The sequence below is a fragment of the Marmota flaviventris genome, chromosome 17, assembly GCF_047511675.1.
Source record: "Marmota flaviventris isolate mMarFla1 chromosome 17, mMarFla1.hap1, whole genome shotgun sequence".
NCBI classification, from domain to species: domain Eukaryota; kingdom Metazoa; phylum Chordata; class Mammalia; order Rodentia; family Sciuridae; genus Marmota; species Marmota flaviventris.
Window position 1 is genome coordinate 20288164 of NC_092514.1, and position 24246 is coordinate 20312409.

Sequence of the window (24246 nt, forward strand, 5' to 3'; positions counted from 1 at the left end):
AACTAGTCCAATTAGCTTCCTGTGCTGTTTCCCACTTATAAAACAAACTAAGTAATGCTTATTTGCTCTCTGCTTTCCTTTTAAAGACAGACTGGATCATGAGTACTTTCTTTTTTAGCAATTTGGATATATGCTATACACAAGTGATAACACTTTGGAAATTATATTCTCTTTTTAGGTTGGTGATAAATTGCTTATTCGGTACCCAAATTATACTCTTAGGGGTCTGGAAACAGTGCATTTTTCTAATGTAGCTTTGTAATATTTAAGACCTGGCTTGTACAGTTGTGGAATTTGATGCAACATGCGTGAATACTTTGGAATTTTTCCGAAAAAGGATACAAAGACGAATTCAAAATGTGTCTGCAATGACTGGTTTTGTAGTTTCTAGGGATCAGGGAATAGAGACATGGGGGTGGGAGGTGGGATTGTTGACCCAAATGGGATTGCCATGAAAATCCAGGGCACCTTTCCTGTCTCTGAAGTTGAGATGTTAGAAAGAAGGGAAGAGGCAGACAGATTAATCCCCTCGTGCCGTGTTCTGCTCAGACAGCCAACAGTGTGTGGTAGGGTGCTGTGGGGAGAAGCCAAGTCAAATGAATGCACTGAGAAAAGGAAGAGAGACTTTGTCCAGTCCACTTCTCAAAACTATGGTGAAGCTGCATGGGGCGCGGGAGCAGGGATTGCCCCGGTCATTCTTCTTGCTACCAGGAAGGTCACAGAATTCGGGGATTTACCAAGGCTTTGCAGTAAGTATGTGGCTGCTGTAGCTTGGATTAGTCTGCAAAAAAAATAAAGGCAGCACCATTCATAGACAGCTCATTGTATCTTGAAATTCATTGACATTGATCAGATCATGGAATCAAGCTGCCCAGACGATTCATTCATGTCAGTGACAGCTTTCTCTGACACTCTAGGGACAGATAGCACCCTGTCTGGGATGTACGTCCTCTGGCATCTGTTTAACTTCCTCTACTCTCATCTTCTGTTTTCAAGCTTTTCTTCCTGTTTCCCTTGGGTTCAACCCCATTAGACTCTCTTTAGTTGCAGAGAGGGAGAGGAAAATGTATGACATTTTCTTTCTTTCAATCCTCCTATGACCACTCTCCCGTATGGACATAAAGTTGTTCAAAATTGTTACAGGGGACAATTAAATAGGAGTGCTTGGGGCCCCTTCTAGACACAGAAATGTGTCTGATTCCTCTGGGTGAGTGTTCCCCAGAGCCTTTCACATAGCAGATGGCTATTAAATATTTCCTGAATTGCTCTGTGGCCATTTTATAGAGTGTAATCATGGGACTGGTTGACCTTCTACACTAAGGCTTTGGAATAGATTGGAATGAAACGTGTCACTGAGGATTCTACCCAGTAGAGTGATGCTCAGAGTAAAGAATTGTAGGGAAAAAAAATATGCACCAGAGAACTACAAGGGGAGAGAAGTTAGCTTTGTCCTAGAACCATGAGAAGGTACAGGGCTTTGAGGCCCTCTTGCAGCCTGAAACCTGGTAGGGAGGGACAATGAAGTCATTTCCTTTGAGTTCTAATAACCGTGGGAAATTAGGCAATTCAAAATCTCCATTTTGAGATTCAGAGGTGAGGTTTTGGAAAGAAATCCAAATGATAAATCTTTAAAGTAATATTTCTAAGTTCACTTTGAGAAGGTATTTCGCCAAGATATCATGACTATTTAAAAAACTAAACAGCACAGCTGGTATTACAAATGTGAGAGCAATCTGAGGATATGGCTGAGACCCACACTTCTGACCCAAGAATCCTATTCTTACTGCTCAAAGTTGTTCGAGGGGTTCTACAGTGACCTTAGAACCCTGTCCCTCTTGACTTTTAGTCAAGAGATGATGCCTTTAAGTTCATTCAAAGCACTTGAAGAGGGGAAATCCTAAACTCATAACTCATACCAACAAGAACAAAGTGATTACTTAAGAGAAGTAATAGGGGATTATAAAACATGATTTGTGGCTGGGGGCTGGGGGACTGCTTTTTTACTGATCAGCAACCTTAAAATCTGCAGGATGCATAGCTAGGAAGAGGGAAAGAGGAGAATTTCAACCCTGCTGGACCAGTTGCACCCATTGACTAGGAAATATACGTGGTTTAGCTCTGTAGAGTAAGTGGGAGAGAAATCTTAAAATTGAATCAGCATCTCCGAGTGCAACTCAAGTGAGATCTGCCACAGAACTAAGTCAGTGGAGTTTTTCATTGGATGTTGGTCATAGCAAAGCATAGATAATCCTGTAGAACCTGACGCCATTTCATTAAAATCATGGGCTTATCCTTGGCATATGCACACCTTGTTTTTAATTTGTCAAATTCCAACTGAATTTTTTTTTTATGACAAAAATGTAAGTAAGTGCTTTTAAGAGTCAAGTGATTCCTTCTGAACTTTGAGAAAATAGGCTTACATGGGGATTGGGAGACCCAGATTCTGGCCTTTTCTCTGATGCATTACAAGGGGGCTGCATTTTTTGTTTGTTTTTTTGCAAAGGACAAACTCTGAAGATTTAACCTGATGTAAAATGTGAGACCAATTCTACCCAAGGATGGCCGGTGTTTCTGCTGACCAGCTCAAGAGCACTGCTGTGTGTTAGCGGTCTAAGAATAGTCAATTCACTTGGCTCTTCATTTTGGATTTAGGAAATTTATGATAAGTTTTAAAAATTTAAGGGAGGATTGGAATTATTTCAAATTTCATGAGCAAAGTGAGATCTTATGAAAAATCTTATTTTGCATGCATTTAAATTCTCATAAATTAAAAACTACAGAAAATGGGATCACATTGGACCTGCCTTTGAGACAGCTGGAAAATTCTCTTGGGTATCCTCAACCTCAATTTCATGAACATTAAAGACAAATAAGGATTTGACTAGGTTAGTGTTTTTCAACTTCTATTCTGAACAGAACCAGCAATTGTGTGAGGATTCTCATGGAGCTTCTGGAAGGAATAAAAAGAGGCCCAGGAAAGGAGGCAGGGGCCCCACCACTGTCTCAGCCATTATGCGTGTACACACACACACACACACACATATGTGCATATGTGCATATGTGTATATATTATTTTAATAAATAAAAAATTAAAAATCTTAGACAAAAGATTTTTGAGGACCATTAGTTTTTCTTCTATCCTTTCTCCTTTGTTTCAAAAAATTCATATAATAGGATAAAGAAATAAAAATAGCCCTCTGTGGAGCTTAGTGAGCTCCACATTGAATTACACTTGTGTGTTCCTTGTCATCGTAACTCCTAACATCCTGAACTTCTCTGGAGGATCACGTTGCTCAGGATCATTGCCCCTCTGGTACCTGCTTCAGGACCCTGCACCTCGCCTGGTTTATACTAAAATTTGTGGCCTTAGATTGAAGTGAAACGACCCTGAGACTCTGTCACTCTTTCCTTCCCCTGATTGCTTACATTTACCCATGAACTCCACGGCTCTGCCTTGCGTGCGCATGGCATGTTTAATCTCAGATCGGACTGAAGAAGCTACCCATGGGCAAGTGAAGAGCCTCATCTGACTTGAGCTTGCTGAGTAGAACTAAGTAGAAAAGGTCAGCTCAGGCAGAGCTTGCCATGTGTGCCAGATCTGGCTTGCACACTTTTCCAGAGCAGAATCCATACCCTTGACCCATCTGACAGACTCTACACCCTTAGAAGGCTGGTTGAGAAGAGGCGATCGGAAACTATGGATAACCTTTAGCATTTGGTTGGATTAATTTAAAATTTTTTTTTTTTTTTTGCAGAACTGTTCCCCTCCACCTCAGAAATTATCTTCATGATGAAATGGACTATGGATGAAGAATTTCTGTTAAGTAGCATTTTGCTAATGTCTATACTCTTTGATTATGGAAATCCTGGAGAACAGAATTTGCATCCACATTGGACTCAACTACACAAACAGATGCTTGATTTCCACAACTGACTTGAGAAGTGTTATTTAAAAATACATTGTAGGGTTAATTCCTGTTAATCTTGGTTGTTTCTATGGATTCCCAGATTTAACCTCAAAACCAAAACAACACAACAACAACAACAACAACAAAAAACTCAATGTTTATTCTCATCCCAGCAAGACCCAGGCTCAGAGTATTCAAGCACATGGGTTGAAATTTTTTAAATAATTTGTGAACAACTTAGCTGCTTCATTCGCCTCTCCAGAATTAAGAGGAAAGGAACATCAGTGAAGACAGAGATTATCAGCTTTGAGTGAAACTATATTTACCTGACTGGAGGTCTGTCTGCAGGTCCTTGGTTTCCCTCTGTCTTTAGCACCTCCACAAGAGGGCTGACCAAGATGAAATAGACCACACATGGATTTGCTTTCTTTGGTTACTTTTTGCTGCTGTAACTGTTGCTGAAACAACCTTGAATTCACAGGGGAGCTGTTTCCAGCAGACCACTAAAAATGTGGCTCTGTTGGAAGGTCACCGACTGTTGAATTTTTAGTGCTACTCTGGCTCTGAAGCACAGAGTAAACTTCACAAGACTTCAGGATCACTAACCACAGGACAATCTTTCAAGGGCAAGTTTGTTCCTTACAAAATGCTGAATAGTCATGTTAGTATTATAGAGGGAACTGAATTTCTCCAAGTGTTATGAATCTTAATCTTTAAATTGTATTGGGGAGGAAGTTAGTATGATCAGAGCACTTTGAAGGTGATTCCATTCATCCGTGACTGGAATCCTGTGATTCCATTCATCTGGGGCATTCTTCTCCCAGTTTCCAAAGTTAACCAAGGATTAGCTTTAGTAGCTAGATTGATAGAACATTTCAAATGTATCTTTCAAAATGATATGAAAATCTTTCTTCTTTGATCCAGAAATATGGCCAATAATTCAATATTAATCAATACATATTAATTAATAATTAAGTAATTTGATGGTCCTTTGAGCTAGACCGGTATTGCTACTCAGTCTTCCAGAAAGGAAAATAATTGACCATACCCAATTAATGGTAGACTCAAATATTCCAGAACTAAAATAAGGGGTGAGAATAAACATTATGGGACTGACCCTTCTGGAAAGAATATTTATAATGCCCAATATTAAAAGTAGGAAAGGAGTGAGGATGACCATAGTGAATTGTTTACCTAAGAAGAAACTCATGTTGGAATTTTAGGCACAATCTGTACGGTTAAAGGGAGCCCCTTGTGGGTGAGTGGCATGTGGGGCAAGGCATCCCACACCTAGATTTCTGCTGACACAGTTTCTATAAGGCTCTCGGGTGATCAATTCATTGGCTTACATTAAATGACCTCTGAGGTGCTTTCCAGCTGCGAAATGGCAAGGTCCGATGGACATAGAAATAAGTAAGAGCTGTGGGTACTCACGTGGTATGAGGCCTTGGTTAGCCAGCTGCTCCTGGGTCCTTCTCTGTTGAAGTCGTAACTGTAAAACTTAGAAAAGGAAGTGCTAGTTTGTGAGTTGGGCTAAAGATATTTCCCATCCACTTTATACTTTAATCATACTTTCGTAGCCTGTGTCATTTTTATTTCCAGAACAGTTCGGAAAAGTATCGTGCAGTACATTTTCATTTCTGTCATACACGCAGAGAAAGAAGACTGAGAGGAGTTGAGTGGTGGCAAGGTTTTACAGGAAGCTGGTAACAATCTAGGATTGGAACACTCTTCTCTTTTAATTTATTTATTTTTATTGGTACATTGGGATTATACAAAACAATGGGGTTCATTACACTATATTTATACATGCAAGTAATTTGATCAAATTTGTACCCTATCGGTCACAAGGCTTCAGTATCACTAACCACAGAACAATCTTTCAAGGGCAAATTTGATCAGTCTCATTCCCCAGGATCTTCCCTCCTCCCTCCCTGGTTCCTCTTGTTCTACTTTTCTGATCTCCCTTCTATTTGATTATTCATTATAGTTATGGATATCATGATCATGGTGACATTTGGTAGACTTTTGTTTAAAAGTGAATTTTTCTTTAAAAGTGAATATTATCTTTCCAGCAGGGCACATCCCCTCTATCTACTACACTCAGTGACGAGTAGCATCAAATTCTGCTTGAATGGCAGCCTGTGATTTCAAAAGGGGAGACGGGGTGAAAAAATCACAGGCTCCGGCGTCTCGCCTGGGCTCAAGTCCGTTCTTTATCCACTGAACTGGTGTGTAGCCCTGGACATGTTCCTTAACCTCTTTGATCCTCAGTTTTCTCATCAGTAAATGAGGAAAAGCAATGCCTACCTTGCAGGGCTGCTATAACATTTGATAAAACAAAGGTATGCATATTGCTTAGCAGAGTGCCTGGCACCGATAATGCCATCAATAACTGATAGTATTATGAGATCTTGGGATTCTTTGTGGAATTCAAAACAGGACTATCAGAGTTATTTGCTTAGAAAAAATAAAACGATCCAAACTCTATATTCTCTCTCTCTCTCTCTCTCTCTCTCTCTCTCTCTCTCTATATATATATATATATATATATATATATATATATATAGTATATATAGAATCTATTTGTACTATAGATATATAACATGTATCTCTATATTGCATAGTATCTCTACAGTACAAATAGATTATATATATCATATACATGCCTATAGATAGAAAGCATTAAATAGCATTGAATCATTCAATTGTAAGTGTGGTATTTCCAATTATCTCTGTTCTTCACTCAAACACATTCCCTGTCTTTCAAACACATTTTATCTTTGGACATTCCACCTCTGTCTCATGGATATTCCATTTTCTCAGGGAGATGCTGAGTTTGCCATCTTGGTTCCTGGGTTTAAGGTGCTCAGCGTAAGGAAGCAAAGAGCAAAGGTTTGCAAAGAGGAGATCAGTTTAGTCAAGACTACAGTGGAAAGGGAAAACACCGCTTTTGCAAAGGGGAAGTTGGAATGGAGGAAGGGGGGAGAAAGAGAAAAGGCTATGTGAGTTTTAAGTTGACTTAGGATTTCAGAATGAGATTTCAAAGCAAATCTAGTCAAAAGGGAAAATGAAAGTTAGTTAGTGGAGAAGGACATTTTAAAAAGAGTGAGTTTTTTGAGGGGGGCTGGGGATGTGGCTCAAGTGGTAGCGCGCTCGCCTGCTGCGTGCGGCCCGGGTTCGATCCTCAGCACCACATACAAACAAAGATGTTGTGTCCACCGATAACTAAAAAATAAATATTAAAAATTCTCTCTCTCTCTCCCTCTCTCTTAAAAAAAAAAAAAGAGTGAGTTTTGAACTGGAGTCTTTATCAACCTCCTACTGGGACTGACCACTCTTCTCTGAATTGCTTTGAATTAAATACAGTTGCTAGACTCTGCTTTGTTAAGTAAGTAAGCCCCGTAAGGCTCCATGTTAGGGTAGGATCACAGAGAAAACAGAATTATTTAAACTTCTGAGCCAACGAAACTGATATGATAGGTTTATTGTTTAAGTTTCCCATTGGACCAACCCTCCCACAAATAAAAATTGTAGATTATGAACAAACTACAAAGAATACTACCTAAGGATTCCAAATAATAAACAAAATCAGGCCAACTACAGAGAGGAACCAAGACTTGGAGAATTGGCTTGAGTGGAGGCCTGAGTTTCTTATTTTGTGGGAACTTTGCCCTGAGGGTGATCTGCCGTCATGATGCAGCAGGTCACAGGCAACTAAACCTTCAAACACAAAACAAAACTGCAAATCTTTCTGGTCAAGAAAGAAATCAGAGAAAAATGGCCAGACACCTATGCCAGAGAGTGACGGGGAAATCAAGCAAGGGAAAGAGCTGGAGAGACAAAGGGGTCCTCGGACTGTTTTGGACGCCCACAAGTTTCAGATTGATTTCTTAATAAAGATTTCATGGAACAGGCTCATAGGAGCCCAGCAAAGGATGAAACTTAGAGTTGATATTTGAGCCTCTGTACACATAGAATCTACCTGAACTAATTGTCTGTTGAAACAAACAAACGAAAAAAAAAATCAGTCTTCTACAGAGGATTGTAATAAAATTCCAGGTGATATAAGACTCACCACGATGTCCAGGATAAAATCCAAAATTATTCTGTACACAAAGAACCAGGCCATTGTGGCCCATTCTGAATGAAAAAAGCAAAACAATAACAACCACCAAAAACCAAAAATGACAACTCCGGATCAGATTTCAATCTTGCTATATGACTTAGCTGTTGGAGTTATTAGAAAGGACTTCCATGTGGTTATTTTCAACTATGGTCAATGAAATAACAGAAAATATTCTTGAAATGAATAAAAAGAGAAATCTTAGCAGCAAAATAGAACACATAAAAAAGAAAATGGAAATGTTAAGGATTAATATCTTTATTAATTTAATTAATAAGTAGAATATCTAAAATAAAAATATATACTGAAATGACTTAATAGATTGGTGAATATCAAAGGACTGGGTGAATATAGGCAAGGTTTTGTCAAATTGAAGAGGAAAGGGGGAAAAAGATGGGAGACATGGACAGACTTTCAAGGACCTGTGTAATAATATAAAAAGGTTCAATGTTGGGTAATTAAAGTTCTAGAAGAAGAGCGGAGAAGAAATAAAAGCCCCAAACTCCCCACATTTGGTGAAAGAAATAAATTTGCAGACTCAAAAAAAATCAATTAACTTTAGACATATTCACAGAAAACCACTTAGATATATAATAATCCAATGGTAGAAAACCAAAGATAAAGAAAGAATCTTGAAACCAACACTTCACACAAAAGGAAATGTTGCTTTGAATAATCACAGGCTTCTCATTAGATGCTCAGGAAGTCAGAAGAGGAAAACAACAACAACAACAACAACAAAAAGAAACAAAAACCTCAAACAGAAAAATCTTTATGAAGATAAAATAAACATGCGTTCAGGTAAAGGAAAATGAAATAATCTGTTGCCAACTGACTTCACTATGAGAAATGCTTAAGGAAATTCTTCGGGTTGAGGAGAAATGATGATAGAAGGAAACCTGGATATTCAGAGGTAAAGAATAGCTGGTAACTACCTGGATAAAGATGGAAGATTTATCTTTTTTTCCTAATTTGATTAAAAAATATGACTGTTTAAAGAAAAAAAAAATAACATCGTCTTGGCGTATCTTCAAGCCACACAGATGTTTATAGAGGCTTTGAAATGGTTTGGATCTTGAATGTCTCCAGAAAGTCCCTGTGTTAAAGGCTTGGTCCTTAGATGATGGTACTGTTGGGAAGTGGCAGAACTTTCAAAAGATGGAGTCTAGTGAAAGGAAGTTAGTCATTGGGGACAGACCCTTGAAGGGGATATTGGGACCTTGTTGCTCAGCTGCCATGAGGGGAGCAGACACCTCTGCTACATGCTTCTGCCATGACATGCTTTCTTACCACATACCCCAAGCCACAGGGAAGATGAATTGGAACCCCAGAAACTCTGAGCCAAAAATAAGCCTTCCTTCCTTATAAGTTGATTACCTTAGGTATTTTGTTACAGAGACAGGAAGCTGCAAAATTTCTATAAATTTCTTTAATGCAGTGTTATAACATTAACTACAAAGCTGTAATGACATATATTGTAATCCCTAGAGCATCTTTTTAAAAAAGCAAAAAGAACTGTATTTTTTTTAAAAAATCAACAAATTAAAACGGAATGCTAAAAATATTAAAATAATCCAAAAGAAAGTGAGAAAGTGGGGATATAAGAACAAAAAGTAGAGGGATATACAGAAAGCAAATCATAAAATGGTAGATTTAAATCCCATTACATTAATAATTATATTTTAATAGTGAAACACTCAAAAGACAGAGATTATCAGAAGGGGTTTTTAGAAAACAATATTCAATTACATATTGTCTCAAAGGACAAATTTTGTATATAAGGATACAGAATAAAAGTAATTAGGAAAAAAAGAGGGGATTTCATGAAAATAGGAGAGAGACCTGTAGAGTAGAGGAAGGGGATTAGGAGAAGTACTAAGGAATAAAATTGACCAAATTATGTTATGTGCATGTTCAAACATACAACAATAAATCCCACTATTATGCATAGGCATAATGCACCTTTAAAAATTTTTTAAAAGTAAATTTTAAAAAAAAGGATGTTCCTCTCAAACAGTAAGCGCAAGAAATCTGGACTGACTCAATCAATATCAGATGAACTGGACTTCAATTCAGAGTATTTTCAAATATGAAGTATGAATCCAGTAAGAAAGATTTAAAATAAAAGTTGACAAAATTAAAGGAATATATAGACAACTTCAAAGTCATAGTAGGAGATTTTGAGACTTTTCAACATTTGATAGAACTAGATTAAAAAATCACTAATGGCACAGAGAATTTGAGCAATATGAACCATCTTTTCTTTATTGATTTATCTCAGTTTAGTTCTAGAGCACTACCCCAAACAAATGCAGAATAAACACTTTTCAAGTTCATGTATATTTACAAAAAGTATATTTCCTAAGATGGATGCATAAGGCAAGTTTCAGTAACTTAAAAAGGATTAAATTCATTAGACTATGTTCTTTGATCTCATTGGAATTAATCAGCAACCAAAAGCAATATGTAATTAAGAAAAATATTTGGCAATTCGCTTCTAAATAATTCATAGGTCAAAGAAAAATTCACAGGGGACATCAAGAATACTTGAACAGGACGATCATGAATAGGTAAAACATTACATTTTATGGGATCCAGTTAATGCCACAGTTACAGGGAAACTTAGAATTTTATATGGTTATATTGGAAAAAGAAAGAGGGTTAACAATCAATGACCTAAGATTTTTACCTTCAGAAGACAAAAGGAAGTATGCTCAAAGTAAATATAAGTTGAAACAAAGAGCGGAAATCTTCAAAATAGAAAACAAACACACAAACAAATGAACAAAGCTAAAAGTGGGCTCTTTGTAGAGACAAACAAAATTGACTAACTTGATTGATCAAGGAAAAAAGAGAGAGAATGAAATTTGCTTATATTAGAAATAAAAAAATGTGTTACAAATATATACTATAGATATTAAAAGGATAAAAAGAGAATATCATTAACAAATTCATGCCAATAAATTTAGCACCTTAAGTACCTTCCCCTTTGCGTATACTCCAACAACAAAACCAATAACAAAAAACCAAGGCCTAGATTTTTTTTTTTTTTAAAGAGAGAGAGAATTTTTTAATTTTTTTTTTTTTTTTTTTTAGTTTTCGGTGGATACAACATCTTTTATTTTATTTTTATGTGGTGCTGAGGATTGAACCCAGCGCCCCACGCATGCCAGGCGAGCGCATTACTGCTTGAGCCACATCCCCAGCCCCTAGATGGTTTTTACTGGTGAATTTTATCAAAATATTGTGAAAAAAATAAGTTCTTGTCCAAATTCTCCATTAGATAATCTCCACATCACACCAATCATAAATAAGAATCTTCAATTATTCTGTTTTTAATATCATGGCTCTTAACCCAACAAAGAAAAGTTATTTATAGAAATCTCCCACTGTTAGAATAGGCCAATTTCAAGACAGCTTCGATTCTCTGGACATTAAGCTATTTTCACTTGGAATGAACTGGGTGAAGGTAGTAGAAATGGAAACAAGAGAGAAAGATCTGAAAAACATTGGAAGCAATTGGTGAGATGAGGGAAGAGAGAAATATATATTATTACCTGTCAAAGGGGTTGTTAGTCTGGGATCTTTGGATATACAGCAGGAAATTCAAGAACTCCTTGATGTGTGAAAATATGTCTGCATATATACATTGTTTTCCCCTTGGGAATGGGCCCACAGCATCCATCAGATTTCCAGAGAGATAGTCAAGACATCTTTGCAATACTAATCCAGAAGTCTGAACATCGGAGGATTCTGAGAACATGCATTGGAGTTAAGTTATAAAGTTAAGTTAAAAAGAAGTTATAACTTAGAGGAAGTCTGAAAAAATAATGAGCTTGATTTTAGACAATCTGAAATTTTTGGGGTCCTGGAAAAATGATCAAGCCTGATAAGTAATTGAGATATGAGGCTGGAGAAAAGTTGAGAGGTCAGAGTTGGGACATTGATTTTGGCTAGCACCTTTAAGAAGATGACTATGAAAACTTTTTAGCAAAATTCCTAAAGGAGGAGGGATATATCATCAGAGGGAAGTGAAGATAAAAAGAAAATAGAGATAAAATGATATTATAAACAGAGAAAAAATGGTATAAAAGATGGACTGGTGGAGAGAAAAATTTATTCCGTGTCTCTAAAATGGAGAAATCATTTTACCTTGGAAATCATTCCTCCTCCGTCTCCTCCTCCTCGTCCCCCACTCCTCCTCCTCATCTTTTCTGGTTAATCATTTGCAGATTTTTCAGTTATAAAGATTGAAGGCATTCATTCATTACATCCATTAAATCATTCAATGAATACTTGATTGCTTACTATGTGAAAGGCATTGCTTACTAAAGGCACACAGTAGTAAATAGGACAGATACAATTCTCATGGCCAGAACACACTAGTTGGGGAGATAAACTCAATTTTCCCTGAATACAAATTTTCTTTCTTTCTTTTTATTTTTTTAGTTGTCCATGGACATTTATTTATTTATTTATTTATTTATATGTGGTGCTGAGAATCGAACCTAGTGCTTCACACATGCTAGGCAAGTGCTCTACCACTGAGCCACAACCCCAGCCCCTGAATACAAACTTTCTTAGTCATTTTTATTCTTTTTTTTTTTTTGCCTTCTTTCAGTACCATCCTTCTTTTGGAATATTTTTTTCCCCTCCAAAAACCTGTTCTTTAAGAGCTCTGCTATTTCTCTGGAGCTGTAAAATTTTGCTTGCATATGTGAGAATGTGTATTTCTGTAGTGTGGTTTATGATTTCTATCCGATTTTAGGAAGTTTCTGGGACCTGTAAAGTTAAGAATCATTAATTCAGAATTCCCTAGCACACTACCTCCTTGAGGAATCACTTGCATAGTTACCGGATGAATTACCATAAAGCCTTATTTTTATACGATTGCTCTGAGCAGTGGGCCTCAGTAGCTCCACTCTTTGGTATCCGAGGTCTTTTGACATCCATGCACCATTTCCCACATGAACTCTCTTCTCCAGTTCAGGCTGTCTCCTCCTGAGCCAAATGCCATCATAGGTTACACACACCCTCTGCCTTTGATTATGTTAATCCTGTATTTGGAATTATGTACATGGCTTGAGACTATGCTCCTAAGTTACTCCAAATAGTTGGTAAATTATAACTCCATTTATTAAATAATTTTCCTTTTCATCTTTTTTTATTTACCAAAGTTCTCATGTAAGCCGTATAATATGTTGGTAGGTGCTAAATTCTAATTTGAACTAATTTATTCTTTCTACAGTTTTCTTTGAAGCAGCAAAGATACTAAATGTTTCCGGTTTCTAGATGGAAAACCAAAATAGACAAACTCTAGATAGGGCAGAGGGTTTGGAGGGGAAGGAAGGGGGCATAGGGTAATGAATGATGGTGGAATGTGATGATTATTACCATCCAAAGTACATATATAAAGACATGAATTGATGTGAATATGCTATGATACAACCAAAGATATGAAAAACTGTGTTCTATATATGTAATAAGAATTGTAATGCATCCTGCTGTCATATATAAATAAAAAAATTTACATTAAAAAAAACCCAAATACATGCCTCATACCTATAAATAAGAGAAACGATAGTTTAAAAATCTGGCTGTGTGTGGTGGTGCATACCTGTAATCCCAGCAGCTCGGGAGGCTGAGGCAGGAGAATAGAGAATTCAAAGCCAGCCTCAGTAACAGCAAGGTGCTAAGCAACTCAGGGAGACCCTGTCTCTAAATAAAATACAAAATAAGGCTGGGGATGTGGTTCAGTGGTTGAGTGTCCCTGTGTTCAATCCCTGGTACCCCCCCTCCGCCCAACCCCCCCCCCAAAAAAAAAAAAAATCTGTACCTACATTGGAAAAGAAGGGGATTCCTCAGTGGATTGAAACTATAAGTAACTTATGAGACACACAAACATGTATGGGGTTGGGTTGGAAAACTACATCAAGATAGGCAAGTGAGTCATTGAAAGTTATACCATGGTTCTTCCATGCTAGGATCAGGAGGGCAGGTCTGGCTTTTTAAACAGGGTCCTTAGCTGGGAGTACAAAGTAGGAGGTACCCCAACTAACAACCTTACCCAGGTTCTGTACCTTTTCACATTGGGTAGGACAGTGGTTATAGGGGATGGGAGGGTAATAACTCATCTGACATCTTTGGAGCCACAAAGGTTGGCCCTAGATTGTTGGTCATACCCCAGAGGGTGAAGAATCCTTCATGGTCTGAAACTAGTTATGGGCTCATCCTGTCCCTCCCTCACAGTCCCCAAAATTATCTAAACACAAGTCTCAGTGGTTGCTTTTCCTCTGCAGTCTGTGCTTAACTGTGCATCAGGCTGTCTATCAGAGATCCTCCAGGGTACAATGCAAGGGTGCAATGGAGAACCATCTAACCCAGAGGAAAAAAAAAAAGTCAGCATTAGGAAAGAAAGACTCCAAACTACCAAACCACCAAAGGAGAGAACTCCAGATGACACCGTGAACCAAGGGAAGAGCGCTTTCTTAGGACAGAGAATTTTCATCAACAGGAAAAGAATAACTAGCCACCTCTCACACATTACATGGCTCCTATCAATAAAACACATGGTGTCAAGGATGTGAAGAAATTGGAAATCTTATGTGTTGTTGTTGGTAATGTAAAATAGTGTACATAATGTGGAAAAAAAAATCATAGTAATTTCTCAAAAAATGAGCATAAAATTGACATATAATCCAGCAATGCCATTGCAACATATATACACAAAAGAATTGAAGGCAGGGACTTTTTAAAGAAAATTTGTTGTTTTTAGATATACATGCAGTAGGATGTATTTTGACATATTATACATACATGGGATGCAACCCATTTCAATTTTGATCCCATTCTTGTGGGTTGTACATGATGTGGAGTTGTACTGGTTGGGTGTTGGGTACTCATATATGACATAGGAAAGTTATATCCAATTAATTCTGCTATCTTTCCTATTCCCATCTCCACTCCCTTCCCTTCCTTCCCCTTTGTCTAATCCAATGAACTTCTCTACTTCCCCTCCCTACTCTCCCTTGTTATGGGTTAGCATCCACATATCAGGGAGAACATTTGGCCTTTGGTTTTGGGGGGACTGGCTTATTTCACTTAGAATGATATTCTCCAGTTCTATCCATTTACCAGCAAATGTGAAGATAGGGACTTTTAATTCATGTCGATAATAGCATTTTTTTTTTACAAATGGCCAAAAAGTGGAAGCAATGTCAAGTGAACATCAATGAGATGAATGGGTCATGGAATGGAGAGAAGAATGAATGGGTTGGTATATGGACACAGTGGAACATTCTTCAGTCTCACAAAGGGAGGAAGTTCTGATACATGATACAGTGTGGATAAACCTTGAAGACATGGTGCTAAGTGAAACAAAACAGTCACAAAAAGTCAAGGACTGTGTGCTTCCACTTACAGGAGGTATCTAGAGTCTTCATATACGTACGTACGAGAATGTTGGTGGCCCAAGGCTAGGGACAGGGGGATGGGGAGCTATTATTTAATGGTACAGAGTTTCAGTTTTACAAGATAGAAAGAATTCTGGAGATGGGTGGTGGTGATGATTGTACTGAACTACAATCTGAACATACTTAATGCCACTGAACCGTACACTTAATATGGTTAAGATGGTGAATTTCATGTTTTGCCTATTTTACCATAAGTTTAAAGAAATTTTAAATTTAAAAAAAAAATTTTAAATTTAAAATTTAATAAACTGAAGCTCAATATAAAATCAATTCAAATGAATGGCTGAGTATCAGAGTGAATATAATGAGAGATGAATCAGTAAACTGGAAGACTGAGCTGATCTTATCCCTTGGAAGATGCCTCAAAAGGACAGAGGGGTAGAAAGCAGAAACAATAGGTGCTCAACGCTGAAACAATACAAAAATAGAGAAAACCTTCCAGGAATAAAAGTGCATATCATTATGATGTGAATTATTGCATCTCCTATCCCTAATTCCTATGCTGAAATCCTAACCCCCAAGGTGATAATATTAGGGGTTGAGCCTGTTGGGAGGTGATGAGGACAAGATGGTGGGGCCCTCATGAAGGGGACTGAGAGACTGAGAGAGCTGCCTTGCCACTTCCACCTTCGGAGGAGGCAGTAAGGAGTCATCTCTGTGGAAGGCGCCCTCCTCAGATACTGAATCTGCCTGCACCTTGATCTTGGATTCTCCAGCCTCCAAAACTGTGAGAAATAAGCTTTTGTGTTTTATTTCTTTTCTTTTTCTTTTTTTTTTTTTTTTGTGGTGCTGAGGATTGAACCCAGAGCCTTGTGCATGGGAGGCAAGCACTCTACCAACTGAGCTATATCTCCAGCCCCAGTTTTTGTGTTTTCTAAATACCCAGTTTGTGATATTTTGTTATAGCAGCCCAAACAGACTAAGGCATTATTTCCAAGCTAGAGATTTCTTGTTATTTGATTTATGAAGTTTAGGTCCTTTTTAAAAAAGGTTTATATGAGATAAACTTTATAACCCTTCTAAGTTTGTCTTCTATTACCTGATTTTTTATTATAATACATCACAGATGATATTTCCATGCCATATTTATATTCTTTCCAAAATATACACAATAATAACTACCCAGTATTTCTTCTTCTTTCCTTCTTCCTTCCTTCGATACTCTTCTCTCTCTCTCTCTTAGAACAGTGCACACTGTTCCCTAAGTCATTGAACCAAGTGGCTATTATTGGATACTTAGTTAGGTTCCAAACTTTTACCATTATAAACAGCAAGGGGCGTTCTTTGTGGTTAAAATTTTGGCCACTTTAAGATACTTCTAGATGTGAGCCTAGAAGTGGGATGATTGGATTACAGGAAACGCCAACTTTGAAGCTTTAGTTACCTATGACAAGTGGCTCTCTGGTGAGGGGCGTTGTGATTTTCTTTCCACTGTCAACGTGCGGCTGGGCTGCTCATTTCCCTTGGCCTTCTTGCCCTTCTCACAAGGGATCCACTGTCATCTGCCTCTCCACTGAAGCCCAGGGCCTGGCTGCTAGTCCAATGTGCCAAGTCAAAAGGAGGTGACCAGAGATCCACATCCAGGAGGAGATTAGCAAGTGGAATTTGTCCCTGGATGGCTTTTTCTCCAGGTCTGGCAAAGCTCCCAGGCTAGAGGTCAAGCTTGAATGACTCCAAGCCTCCCTGTGGCTGCTTCCTGCTCTACACGGGGAACACTGACGCTTCAGGCAGAAACTTTGCCACCCCACCAGCCTTGACTCCCAGTTGGGATGTAGATGGCCAGAAGAATGAAAAAATATTTTGCATTGCACCCAGCGCCCAGCGAAGCCACCTTTCCTCTGGGCACAGCTATTGCCTGGCTTCATTCCTGGATGCCTTTTTGTGCTCCCTCCCTCCTCTCAGCCGTTGGTGTCCTGGCAAACCTCCACTGATTCAGTGTGGCTAAAAATATTCTGAGGAGAGGGTTACTTTCTGGCCCCTGCCTTCTCCCTACTCCCAGTTCTAACCACCTACGAACAACAGGTATTCATCGCACTCGTTCCTTGTTTTCAGACCATATCGTTGTTTTTAGGAGAGGAGGGGAAGTGAGTTTGGGGTGTTTATTTTTTTCCCCATGTTATCCCAGGGCTTCATCAACACCAGAGTTCTCTCATATGATTCTGACATTTGGGTGTCAGTCCTTCTCAGCTTCCAGAACCCAAGAGCCTTGCTTCATATACATATGGACAGAACGGAGACTGTTGGTGGCTCAAGGCTAGGGACAGGGGCATAGGGAGCTATTATTTAACGGTACAGAGTTTCAGTTTTACAAAATAAAAAAGAATTCTGGAGCTGGGTGGTGGTGATGGTTGTACTGAACTACGATCTGAACATACTTAATGCCACTGAACCATACACTTAATATGGTTAAGATGGTGAATTTCATGTTTTTTGAATTCTTACGGCCGTCCACATCAAAATTGGGAGTCATAGGTGTGTGCTCCTGGGCTTCTTTACTTTGAAGCCTGGGCTCTCTATTCTGATTTCCACATCTGTCCTGCTCTTCTTATCTATTTCCATACTTATATTTAAATTATCCCAGACTACTGACATATTTTCATGTCCATTAGGAATGATCTTATATTACCTCCATTGAGCACATGTTTTGTTTTGTTTTTTTGACAACTCTACCTTGTCTTTTCTTTTTCTCCCAAAAGAACTTTGGGAACAGACTAGCAAGTTCTACCACCACTCCAAGAACCTGCTTTCTCAAAAAAGGGAAACACTTTAATATTCTACTATCAACAAATAGATGTAAACCTGACTCGGAGAAGAAGCCTCCTATGGAATAATTATTAAAATATCTACAGCAGCATGTTTGCCAAGTATAGTGGAGCTGCTTGCAGCTGGTGGGGACTAGAACTAGAAACTAGAATTACACTTTAAGAATGGGAGTTAAAATATCTCTGCAAACTCCTGGGCATTGTATCCACAGAGATGTCACTTGCCTGTGCCCAGGAGAGGAAGCAGAGCTCCCCTGGAGAGTAAGGACCAGGCACAGTTGAGTAGGTCTCTTGAGGGTTTCAGGTTAGAAAGGAGGGTAATATCAGGATCGAGGGACACTGTGACATTTATTACACAGTCACCTCTGCCATGTGCCCAGTGCTGGTGCCAAAGCCTTTCTTGTTTCCAAAGGGAAGTGGCTTGATGCAGCAAAGGCAAGGGAATGGCAAACAGAGGATCACCTTTGACCCATCGAGCTGCATGACCTCAGGTAAGTCACTATGCCTATGAGTTTCACCCTCTCCTCTGCATATAGCAATTATCATATGAACGATAAGTAATAGTTACCAGTTTCATAGGATTATTGGGATGGAATGAATGAATTAACTTCTTTCTCAGCTATGTCAGGTTATCAAAATACCTTTTATATTTTGTTTTAATAATGGTTGCTTCAGGAGAAAGCCCTTCAGTTTCTGGTGGCGGATTCCAAAGAAGAAAAGAGAGCTTCAGATTGCAAGGGGGAACACTTAACATGTGCCTTTACAAAATCCTGCTGCTTTAAACATTGGTCTTGCCCAGGGGGTGCTGGCTCCTGGGAATAGGATATACCATTTACGGCAAGAGGGGACTGAAAACACAGGGGACCCCGGCACATAAAGTAAGGCGAGAAAGGCAGAAAATGGAGTGCATAGAAGACATTGACTCAGTAACTTGCCATAAAGCAAGTTTTTTTTTTTTTTTTGTCTTGCTGGTCACTTCTTTCTTCTCCCTGTCTCTCTGGTGTTGATAATTTCTGATAAGAAAGTTGAAGGGGACTGATTATTGCTGAGCATCGAGAAGTGTCCCTCTCGGGTATAAAAGTTTTTATGTAATTCATCTCACTGAAATGCGTAGGAGTACGTATTATGATCCCCCACATGAGCCCCCAAGGGCCAGAGGACATAAATAGCTCCTGGGACATAAATATCTCCAAGGGAATGATTAAAGAGGCGAACAAATTTCTAGTATATGACTCTGAACTCTGAAGTTCTGTCTCCTGGGTGCAAGTTCCAGATGGATCTAGTTGGATAAGAAAATAATAACTCACTGTATTGGGCTTCACGTTTCAATGCATCTCCCACAGTGGTGGTAGTGGTGGGGCTCTTTAAAAGGAGAATCCAGAGCCCTTAGAACAGGATGCATGTTGATGCCACCTGCCCCCTAGGTAATGCAACATAAAAGACCCAGCTCAGCATCACCGCCCATAATGTCTCCATGGCAACATTCATGCAGGGTGCCTGCCATTCTCTTTCTGGAGCCAACAGGCAGCTGGTGAGTGTTTCACCAACACAGGTGATGGCCCTGGCTGAGTCTCCAATTAGAAGGAGGCTCCTGAGTGATCCCGGGCTCTGACGGCATCACACTGAGTCGTTGCCATGGTTTTGGTGAGAAGTGTTGCTTTTCTAAGGATTGGCAAAACACTTTCTGTTTCCAACCCCAGGCTCTCGCTCATTCCTGACAGAGTGGAAAATGTGCCTCCCTGGCTGAAATGTTCCTCTTGAGTCCAGCCCAAAGATGACATTTTTAGGAAAGTTTGAGAAGAATCCTGTGGCTGTTACTGAGTCACGGATAGAGTGGAAATGGATCTTTTCTATTTAAAGAGTTTTGTGCTACTGTTTGAAAATGTCACATTGCTAGGGAACGCTGGAAAAGGAAAACTTTCCATCCGCTCTCAACAAAGAGAGATCATCACTGCATGCAAACCGGTGGAGCTGAGAAGTCCTGCTACCTGTCTGTCAGAAGAAATAGGAGGCTGTTGGAATTTCAGTTTAAAAATATTGGTCTGAGTAAGGCTGGTGCTCTTGAAAGCACTTGCTCATCTGGGGTACAAGGCATGCAATGCTGGAACCCATTCTGTGTTACTTGAGACAGATCCCTGCCTCGCTGGATCTGTTTCAGTGTACATCAAAGGAAGAAACTAGATTAAACTAGATCAGATCAGGATTTCCCCAATTTATCCGCTATAAGAATCACCTGGGGCCCTAATTAAAAACCCCACAAGTCAAAGAGATTAGATTAGATGAGATTAGGTCAGATCAGGTCAGGATTTTCTCCAAATTGCCTGATACAAGAATCACCTGGAGCCCTGATTAAATAAAGCCCCTTTCTGGATACTGAAGTCTTGTAGTTCTGGGGTTGAGTGGAAAGACACTTTAACAAACATTCCAGAAAATTCTGAGTAAAAGGCAGATTTAGAAATAGAAATAAGAAAATGTGTTATGTGCAAAAATGGGAACTTTCTTTTTTTTGGCAGTGCGGAGATGGAACCCAGGCCCTCACACAAGCTAAGCAAGTGTTATACCACTGAACCACACGCCCAGCTGGAGACCATGTTTTAAGACTATTGGTTTTTCACTTACAAAACATCATTACTTTTTGAATGGGTGTACGTAGGTAGTCTTTTTTTTAAAAAAATAATTACTTAATATTTAATTATGTTCCAATATTTATTTAACACAAATCCCTTTTATGATAGATTTTGTATAATAATGATTATACAAAATCAGTGATGATATGCCATTTGGTACTCATACTAGAAACAATTTTGGTAATTTGATAAGTAATGATAGTGTCTCTATTATAATAGATATTTTAATAAAGTATTATAATGAGACACTATCATTTTGTTGACTTGTTGACTATTACTTTATTTTATTTTGCAAATTGCCTCTTACATTCTTTGGCAAGGTTTCCATTGGGAATATTTTTTTTTATATAGATTTTGGAAAGCTATTTATATTTGAAGCACATTAAATACAGTCATCTATGTTGTAAATTTCCCAGTTTGTCTTCCGACTTTATTTGTGATGATTTTTGGCATTTAACACTTCTATATGGGATCCTTTTAAGAAGTCTTTTATGATTTCTAGATTTGGTGTAGACTTAGAGAAATCTTGTCCATCTCCAGATTATATCTTACTTATGTTTTCATATTTTTATGATTCGGTTTTTGCACTAACTTTCATTGCACCTGGAATTAATTTTACTAGACTGTGTTGTGAAAGGCTCTAATTATTTTTTTTCAAATTGTTCATTAATTATTGTAGTATCACTCATTTCTATATCAATTGTATCTTATATATCATGTAAATTATAAAATATGTGCTTCTATAACCTTGAACCTGTTTCTACTCTTTCTTTACATTCTGACCTCAATGTTTTATTTTGTTTGGTGATAGGATGGGTTCATACCTGACTTAAATGTTTATACTTTACAGGGTGTGGTGGTCTTATTTGGGATAGTCTGAAATACCCTCCTGCTCCTCAGTTATACAATACAACTTTAAATTTCCAAAACCAAAGTTTTAGGGTGACTTCCGAGCAATCATAAGATTTCAAGAGACCGAAAAGCAGCAAGTAGCTTATAGTTACCCCAGCAACAGAAACAAGAAAGGCAGGAAGGGAAGAAAGAGGGAAACAGGAAGAAATGAAGAGAAAAAGGAATGTATGAAAATTCATTCAACAAAGTGGAGCTGAATGCTACACCCAGGACTAAAATGGAGTGAAGGGGCCAAGGAAAAGAAAGGAAAACTCTTGAGGTCACAAACGCTAGCTCCAGGAATGATCTCACAGAACGAATCCACAGACAGCTTGTCCCCACTTCAAGACCATTTTGACTTAGCGACTGAGGATGGAACTGCCAATGGCGGTCTCATTTAGAATAGCTTTACATAGCGCTGGCCCCACTGGGGCCAGTCAGAGCTCACCATACCCTCAAGCTCACGAGTGCCAATGAACTTTCATTCAAAATAACCTTCCCAGCCAGGCACAGTGGCTCACCCCTGTCATCCCAGTGACTCTGGAGGCTGAGGAAGGAGGATCGCGAGTTCAAAGCCAACCTCAACAACAGCAAGGCACTAAGCAACTCCGTGAGACCCTGTCTCTAAATAAAATACAAACTAGGGCTGGGGATGTGGCTCAGGGGGTGAGTGCCCTGAGTTCAATCCCCTGTACCAAAAACAAAACAAAAAAACAAAAACAAAACAAAAATACCTTCCCAGATTGCTCTGTACTAATATTGTTTCTGGACATACCAGAGGCCACCCAGCCTGTGTATGTATGTGTGACCTCCACGAAAATCCTTTTCTTGGTTTATTTCCAAACAATGGTTCTGTTATTGAGGATTCATCTGTTTGTTTGTCTTTAACAAAAGGAAGAAACAATACCTACTTTTAACATGAAAGATTTGCTATAAAAATTTCAGAATGAGTTGGATATTTGACGAACCATTTAGACAATTTAGAGGCAGCAAGTTGGAGACGTATGCAATCCATTCTGATCTCATAAGCAGGCTTGCTCCTCGTCTATGCCTTAGTTTGCTGTACAGGCAAATTTGGGACAGCTAACAGAAACCCAGAAGTCTCTCCCTGTTGTCATTCGAGGTAGAGACAGCTGCCTCTCCTCCACCAGGAGTAAGAGTCAAGTATTTTCAGGAGTACCATTATTCCCAAACAATAATACTAAGTGTGCCCATTATTTTCCAATTTTTTGGCAGTTATTATTTGTTCATTTTTTTATCCAGTATTTTACAGGGCCCATAAAGTTTTCTCATTCAAATAATCAGAAAGAAGTTGGCAGCATCTGTGTTAAGTTCTGTTTCATCTCTCCAAAGAATCCATCTTTGCTAAGAGCATCATCCTTACCCAATCCTTCTCCCATGTTGCCATGGATACTCTGCTTCTTTAACACCATCGTATTACTCAGATGGAATTGATTTTCTTTTTGCCTTCTCTTCACTCAACTGGGTCCTTCTCTCCCCAAATCCTTCTTGTGTCTGTACTTGATGGTCCTCAGCTTCACGTGCTTGTGAAGCCTACTTGCCACAACCTCTGCAGCCTCTGAAAATGGTCCTCAAGGAATACCAGAACGCATGGTCTGACAACACATATTTTTCTGACTTATAAATTCCTTTGTGTTTAAATTTTACCAAGGTCATAAAATAATTTATATTTATCATTTATTTAATAAGTCATTTCATGGGCGAAGAAAAAAATTACAGTAAAAAAATAGGAGCCTGGTCTGGTGTCATGTCTGCAATTCCAGTGGGTCAGGAGACTGAGGCAGGAGGATCATGAGTTTAAAGCCAGCCTCAACAATGGTCAGGTGCTTAGCAACTCAGTGAGACCTTGTCTCTAAATAAAATACAAAATAGGACTGGGGATGTGGCTCAGTGTTCGGGTGCCCCTGAGCTCAATCCCCAGTACCAAAAAAAAAAGGGTAATTGGAAAGACAGTAGAATGAATCAGACATAACTTTATATCACGTACAACCACATGAATCACAAGTTATACTCCATGTATGTACAATATATCAAAATATATTCTACTGTTATATATAACTAAAAAGAACAAATAAAAATTTAAAAAGTAGGTTAATTGAAAAATAGCAGAGGTATATATGCTGTACTGATCATCTATCCATCATCCACAAAACCACCTTCTTCTATTTCTTCTAAATGTTTCATGAATTCTAGACCCTCTAGGAATGGCTCTTCCTTGACTACGTGGGAAGATGAAAATAACTCCCCCGGATTTTATGGAGTAAACCCACATGTCTTCTTCCAAAATAATAGTCCAAGAAATTCGTCTTTCTGGGATCCACTCTCTTTACCCAGGAAGGGAAGGACTAGTTTAGAATTAGGGATTTTCATACCTTATTTTAAAGCAGTGAAAATGCATTTTTTAAACAAAAATCTTACATGAAAAAAACATAGCCCAGG

The 24246-nt window shown here is 38.6% G+C and overlaps 1 protein-coding gene across 1 annotated transcript in view; it reads right to left on the bottom strand.

Moving 5' to 3' along the window:
* The window catches only part of Myocd (myocardin), a 94777-nt gene that overhangs the window by 49671 nt on the left and 20860 nt on the right, over positions 1-24246 (bottom strand). Inside the window, exon 2 of the mRNA XM_027954060.2 lies at positions 5343-5408. Within this exon, the coding sequence (XP_027809861.1) occupies positions 5343-5408 (66 nt within the window). The remainder of the gene's footprint in view (positions 1-5342; positions 5409-24246) is intronic.